The sequence below is a fragment of the Poecilia latipinna genome, unplaced genomic scaffold (genome assembly GCF_001443285.1).
Source record: "Poecilia latipinna isolate Pla-1442-1.1 unplaced genomic scaffold, P_latipinna-1.0 Scaffold2691, whole genome shotgun sequence".
Taxonomy (NCBI): domain Eukaryota; kingdom Metazoa; phylum Chordata; class Actinopteri; order Cyprinodontiformes; family Poeciliidae; genus Poecilia; species Poecilia latipinna.
The window spans coordinates 26,730-34,106 of NW_015115307.1; the positions used below are offsets into that span (position 1 = coordinate 26,730).

At 37.8% G+C, this 7,377-nt stretch overlaps 1 protein-coding gene across 4 annotated transcripts; it reads right to left on the reverse strand.

Annotated features, from left to right (window-relative positions):
- Window positions 1-3,113: 3,113 nt before the first annotated feature.
- Window positions 3,114-6,546, reverse strand: LOC106938789 (uncharacterized). Of its 4 annotated transcripts, none has more exons than XM_015020951.1 (4): window positions 6,402-6,546; window positions 6,227-6,327; window positions 4,213-4,533; window positions 3,114-4,141 (listed from the first exon to the last, which is right to left on the reverse strand). In XM_015020951.1, the coding sequence occupies exons 2-4, from the start codon at window positions 6,321-6,323 to the stop codon at window positions 3,807-3,809; spliced, it is 753 nt and encodes a 250-aa protein (XP_014876437.1). In that variant the 5' UTR covers window positions 6,324-6,327; window positions 6,402-6,546; the 3' UTR covers window positions 3,114-3,806. The 4 variants fall into 4 exon arrangements, with proteins under 4 accessions (XP_014876437.1, XP_014876435.1, XP_014876436.1 ...); XM_015020949.1 differs by having other exon boundaries at window positions 3,114-3,666; window positions 3,788-4,141; window positions 6,227-6,546; XM_015020950.1 differs by having other exon boundaries at window positions 4,213-4,530; window positions 6,233-6,546.
- Between the last annotated feature and the right edge of the window lie 831 nt (window positions 6,547-7,377).

Genomic DNA, 7,377 nt, shown 5'->3' on the forward strand with positions numbered 1-7,377 from the left:
GCATGAAGACTCACATGGTGAGGTTGTTATAATAAATTATTGTCTATTGATACAGGTAGCCAGAGCCAAACAAAAAAAAAGAGAGAATAATAACCAGCTTAGTGACAAGCTCTATTATTTTAGTCAACTGAAGACAAGTTCAAATAAATGGCTTGATTTTATTTGGAGCTGAGAAACTCAGTGAAACACCAGTTGCATAGTTTTGTTTCTCTGTCTTTTTGCAAATTATGCACATTTCCTTCACTGTGGACAGAATTACGTAACATGGATTTGAAGATATTTTATAAAGCACGGTGCCTCCTCGTTTGAAGTGACCTCAGTTGCCCACTCATTAACAGTATAGACTCCAAGCTATCTTTGTGTTCAAGGCTGGAAAAACAAGCACCTTTGAAAATGGCGAGAAATCGTTGCATAAAAATCTAAAAGAACGTGTTTAGATGTCCCAGAGCGAATCCTACCCAACAAGACAAACATCCTCTGATCTGTTGTTTGTTGGGCCCCAGAATTGCATTGTGCCTCACGCAGTCCTCAAAGCTTTGTTTTTTAAACTCTCAAGGTTCACTTAAGGCACCATGCAACCTTGGTGAACTTTGGATCAGTGCCGTTGCAACGAAAGGAATGCTGCTGATCCTTTTCTTGCCAATATTAAACATATATTGTTTCTTGTGTTTCCTGCACAAATAACAGAAATATTACCGTTGTCCGTGCATTGAATGGCTGGCTGCTGCCTGATGTTAACACTGCAGCGCTTACGTTGGACTTCTGAGCCTGTTCACACACAGCAATCAGTCACCAGGGTAGAAATGTTCAAACCTTCGAGTGCGGCGAGCCTCTTTACGGAGGCGACCCGGCTGGTGTCTGTGTTTGGGGTTCAAGGCACATGACGTGAGGCTTTGTTTAACAGTGCAATGCAGCGAGATAATGGACAGTAACACGGTCAGTTACTAGTGGTCCAATTCACCTGGAGTCAACAGAGGAATGAACCACAGAGGACTGTGAACATCTGGCTTTTACTGCAGTTGACTCTAAGGGGGAAAACGGTGCTTTTTAAAATTGATTTAAAAGTGTGGTATAAGTTTAATTTGAAGTATTTGGCTCTCCAATTTGTTGACCCGTTTATTAAGGAAGCTGCTATTCCACCCATAACTGGCTGCTGGCCTGGGCAGAAAGATTTCAGAAATTGTCTGCAATCACACTTAGTTTTCCCTGAACAGCTCTAGATATAATATCATTAACTTTTTTATTTATTTTTTTTTTTCTAGAAGTAGCTTGTGACCGTTCAGTAGCTCGCCCACAGTCGCCATTCGTTTTGGCGTCTCCACTTTGACGAAAATCGATTTAGCGGCAACTGCTGGTCGATGCGCAGTCAAGATAAAAGCAGAATTCAGTCATTTTCCAAAACTTTAAAATGGAATTTCATAATCTAACCACAGCAAATCAAATACCGTGATACACTCATAGCGAAAGTCACAAATGGTTTCAATCAATGCAGACATTATCGGTCTTGTAATTGGACCAATTACAAGGGGGAGAAGCGTTAAAATAATTTCTGGTTTTATGAGGAGATAGTTTATATCAGAAGTGAAAGAATGACTTTAGGTTTCACTAAAAGCTAAGCTTGTTATCCAAACCAAAAGAAAATGGAAGGAATGTCATTTATTTCAGCCTTTTTATAATGGTTTGTGTCAGAGTCGTTGCAGGACTCCTGGACTACACGCACAGTGGGTTACGATGTCCGACTAGAAACGGTTTTCGTTTTCATTGCTGCTGCTGCCTCCCACATGCTGCTTCTTGCAGACCTGGGTAAGTGATGAGAGCTCAACCCAGTTTGACACCAATTGTTATATAAAAATAATTGCAGGAGGTGCATAAGTGTATGTTTTATTGTTATTTTTTAACTTTATGGTTTAACGTGTGTATGCGTCTTTGTTTACAATCTGAAAATGCATTTTCCGTACAAATGTGGCACCGTCTAAAGGGGGAACAAACAAGTTTTCCGACATCACAAGACACACTGCCACAAACTATAGTTAAAACAAAGAAATAATTGGACAAGTTCTTCTTACTTTTGGGGGCGTATAGCTTCACTACTCTATAACGACATCTCTTACAAATGCTTGCTAAACTATTTTAGACTCTCCACTGCAAAAACGCTCAACAATCATCACAAAAAACATGAAAAATGCACCTAAAGAGATTTTAAAGAGTTTCCAGGTTTCTGAATTTTCATGAAGAACATTAAATGTTTTTTTTTTGTTTGTTTGTTTGCTTTTTTTTGGTTATAATTTATTCATCAGTAAACACGTCTCTTTTCCTCAGGTTTTTGTGGATTTTCCCCATCGACCTATGACCCCTGCTCTGAGAGAAAGCTAACAATCTGTTTGCTGAAAACAATGCAAATGAATAAAGTTCCACGGTTCATAAGGGATGAGAACAGCATTTTTAATTGCATGAAATTGTCCACAGTTTTGTTTAATTTTTCCTTGGACTTTGCACAGACGGATTATTATTATTATTATTATTATTGTTATTACCACAGCAACTGATCCCCAGCTGAATATTACGGAGACTTGAGCCTGACCTTTATTTGAGAAAGGTCTGGATTGCCTCTTGAATGGGAGTGTTTTTCACTGCCAGAGCCTGTCTAATTTCTGGTCTTCACAATGACTCATTTACACGAAGAAATGAGAATTTGAATTTAGACCAAATGGGAGACAAAGAACATTTTAAACCTGAGGAAAAACACAACTTTTTAGTATAAATGACATGATCCAGCTGCTGTTCAGTAATAAAGATTTACTTTATTACTACCACTTCTGAGTTAAGATAACAAAAAAAAACTTAACTATCAATTGACATGACCTCATATGCTTTTATGTGGATTCAAATACTTTTTTCTTGTGATTGAGAGATACGCATGTCTTTGAGTACACATTACATTACTCGCAGGAACAAGGTCATGTCTTTGCATGATTGGTTGACCCGCCTAACTGTAGGATAAACAAAACTTCAACCCATGAGAAACAAGTCCCAATACGTTCTTTACTATGCAGACAAAGAACTTTTTATTTCTTTTAATCTGACAAAACAGTGATCCCCAGAGACAGAAAGACTCATTTAGACAGAGGTTTTACTGTGACAGAATTTATTCAAAGAACATCATCATTTCAAAAAAGTATGTTTTGGACATTGCTTTTTTTTATTTTTTATAAGTAGTTAAGATCAACTTATGAAAATCAGATTTTTCTTTTTTCTTTCAATTTACTTTGAACGGATGAGGTGAAACCTCTTGCATTAACAAAGAGAGGGGAGTAAATACTTTCTCACAGCAATGCACGGTGTTTGGAATTGTTTTGTTTTTTTTCCCACGCATGGTAAGCATATATAAAATGCCACCCTAAGAAACTGAAAACTATCTAAGAGTAATAATTCTCCCACCTTGTTTATAGTACAGAACAATAATGCAGGAGCGCCACCCAGTGGAAAGCCATGTTACAAATAAAAGTCTGTGTTGTAAGTTAAAGTTTGAAGTGCCAGTCATAATTCTTTTTTACATGAGATTTCTACTTTGCTTCCAGAAAACAAATTAATAAATCAAATAAGAAGCTGTTTGCCCCCCGCTATTCACACCTGAACATACAAATTAACAAAAATCCCAAGCGAAATGCACTCTTACCTGCACACAACCATTACCATACCTGCATAAATCCATTCCAGGCGTTAGGAACGGCTCATCTCAATTAGTAGCTTTTTTTATTTTATTTTATTTTTTTTTATCTCAATCAATAGTCAAACAGCCTGCATTTTTACATGATAATAATCTTCATCAAGATCCCCATCATAATGCAGATCCACTGGAGTTGTTGGGTTGTGCTCCCTGATGAAACCATGCGACTGGAGATGTACTTGTTGAGAGAAGGCATCCACAGTGAGCAGTTATAAGGCTGTCTCTGGCTCCCTCTCTCTGTGGGAGCTGTACTCTGGACAGTGAAATATCCTTTGTCGTCCACGTTTTGTTTCGTTTCGGTGCCATCTGTAAGGTTTACGTCTCCCTGGAACCAGTGGATGTCAGCAATGGGGAAAACTCCTTCAAAGGAGCATTGGTCAGAGGGTATATCCTTGCCAGGCTTTCTAAAGCAGTCTGTGAAGAGAAACGACTTTCAGAAAGATCAAAATACAACAGCAAAAATAAATGGTTATAAACCGACTAACCTCCAACTTTCAGATGGCTCTGCCCATTCACGATTCGACCTCTTGAGTGTAGTTTGCAGTAGTAGTTTCCGTCATCGGACGGGATGATGTTGAGGATGGTCAGAGACAGAGTGAGTTGAGATGTTGTGTTTGTGAAGTTGCATTTAATCTTGTCGGTAGATGTATTGTTCATGTACTGGCACAGTGTTTTATTTTTGTGCTGCCAGTCAAATTTGAAGATCTTTGAATCCTTGAGTTTTGCTTCGCTGGCATTGCAATTCAGGGTCACATTTTCACCACAGGTCTTAAACACATTTGGTTCGGTGTCCAGCTGACTCACTGTTTAAAGACAGAAAATCCAGGTTAGAAAGCATGTCTGAAAATCTAGGGACCACAGCAAGCCCAGAAGAACTAAAATCCGCCGACATGTGAGAGCGACTTATGCCTATTTCAACAGTGCAAACAACAAATATACTTTAATATGCATTGACGCAACTGAAACAGTTTAAGCAGAATATAATGTCTAAGATAATGTCATCCTTTTCTCAAATCTTTGCCGTACAGCCAATCAGTGCCAATGAAGATAAAATTGTCTACTGTGCAAAACTTGCTTGCCAACATGTCAATTAGCATTGCTCTTCCAATAATTACCATTAGCATTCATTCCAAAAGTTTGCTATTTTTTATTTATTTTTATATTTATTTATTTACGATTTGTTTTATTTAGAACAGGGACAATACACAGTATACAAAAATGCAATAACCACAAGAGGAAACTTGCACTGGATCAAGATACAGATTTAATTGCTAATTTCCACCTGTAGTCTCCAACTCCCAACACTTATTCACACATGGTCTTTGGATTACCCTACAATTCACTTTTATCTGTTTCACATGAGTAACAGTGAAGCAACAGGTGCTTAAATCTTTGGCTTTTTTTTTGTTTTTTAAGAATTTTCTTGGCTCTGGTGGCTTTTATTTGACAGTGAGTATAGACAGGAAAATGAGTTGTGAGAGAGGGGGAAGAAATTTGGGACTAAAATCTGTGACGGCCCCATAGAGGGCTGAGGCCTTTGTACGTGGGTTGCGTGCTCTACTCCCGTGTCACCACAGCGCCCTAAATCTTTGACATTTTTCCACTTTGCAGTTATCTCAAGAAAAGATCTGATAAGTCAGTGGAGTTTCCAGTCAAAATATCTATTTAAAAAAAAAAAAAAAAAAACTCCAGAAAGCAACACTTCAAAATAAGTTAAAGTTATCTTTGTAAGTTTAACAACAACATAAAAGTTGCTCTTAGGGAGACAGTCTATCATTGTGTCAATGTCCTGGACCCTGTCAATGTGGAAGACAGTAAGCACTCTGTGGCACGTCTTCGTCGATGACTGTGACATGCTTCAGGGCATCAACAATTAACATCCTTCAGTTAGTGAAAAGAAGAAAAAAAAAATTGTTTCATTTGTCACCGACCAGTTAGACACTTCTTATTTTCCCAAGCATTTTCCTGTTTGTTCAAAATCATCCACAATGAAAACTTATGATCCTTTCAGTCCAAAGTGACGTAATGACGACTTGTCAGAATGTATCCTAATTGACAGAGTCAGTTTAACTCATGAATCCACAGACACATTTGTCCTAAAGACAGGAAAAGTGCTGGCAGATGTTTTGAATGGGTGTGTAAACAGGTTCTGAGGGTAAACTACAGAAAACACAATCACCACATACAAGTAAATGACATGTAGGTGTTACTGTGATTTGCCTCCAAGCAGTCTTTTGTAGACAAATTGTAAAACCTACAGGAAAAAGTGTGGGCTAAACAATTTAATACATTGAACATGCATGATTTATTTATTTATTTTCTGTTTTGAGATGTCCAATCACAAAAATCACAAGTTGCATATATTTTCCACGTGTAACGTAGTTGATCATACTCATGAGAAGTGAACATGCAATTTCCGCATGCTTTTATTAAAAAGGAATAAATAAATAAATAAATAAATAAATAAATAAATAAATAAATAAATAAATAAATAAATCTACTCACCAGAAATGCTGACCGCTAAGGTGAACCAGAAAATAGAAACCCAGACAACACCAAGACGAGTCCATGGACATGGAGCACAGGAGGGTCTCATTGCCTTCAGTCGAATGCAAATCAGCATTTATCACGTTAAAAGGAGCAACAACGACTGGATCTGAAACAGAACAAAGTTGTGGCTCTCTTCACAATTCAGCAGTTTTTTCGCTATGAGTAACTCAGCCTCACTAAAGGTACCAGAACTCGAGAGGAAGGGCTAAACTGAGCCCAGCATCAGCCGCTTTGCAGACCTAAAAGAAACTTTTAGTCTGCGTGGAGTACTATCGGGTTTTTGACTGAACATGAGCAGGCATGCCCTGGAATGGATGAGCGCAGGCAAAAACAATGAGACAGAGGGTTTCTTTCAGCTGAATGAAACACTAGCACTTCACTAAATGTTTCTGCTGAGATCCATGGATCATCTAGCAACTAGTTCTTTATGATTATCATTTTCTAACATAAATACACAATAGTCAATGAAATATTTTTTTGTAGTTCTACTCTACAGTTCTTTCTTTGCAACAAATTGTTGTGTTTAAAATAAAATAGGGTTGGTGTTACTTGCTACATTATATCATGTGTCTAATGTGAACTGAAGCCAAGTTAAAAACATTTTTATTAAAAATGTGAATATCAACTTGCTCTTCAATCAAACGTAGATTTTTTTTTCTTTATATTGCAAAAGTATTTCCATCCCTTGTTTTGTCATGTGAAAACCTCTGAATTCAATAAATTGTATTGGGATTTGGGAATGTTTCACCACTGGTTCACTGCTACATAATCTGGGAAGCCGGATAACTGACATGGAAACCAAATGTGAAGAATCCAGAGCTGCCAGGCAAGACATGACAGAGGAATCTTGATGGAGCTTAACGACCATCACGGAGGAAAACCTGCGTATGACTCAAAACTGAGGGGAAGTTTCCCCTTCAGCAGAACGATACCAAAACATATCTAAATTCGTTTGACGATCCCAGCAAAACCTTAAATGTAGATGCTCTCCATCCAGTCTGTATTTAAGCTATTTTGTGACGAAGCATTGCAAGCATAGCTGATGAAGGCACACCTGAAAAACTGTTCCCCGTAATTTGACGAGTTAAAACGTGTAAAAT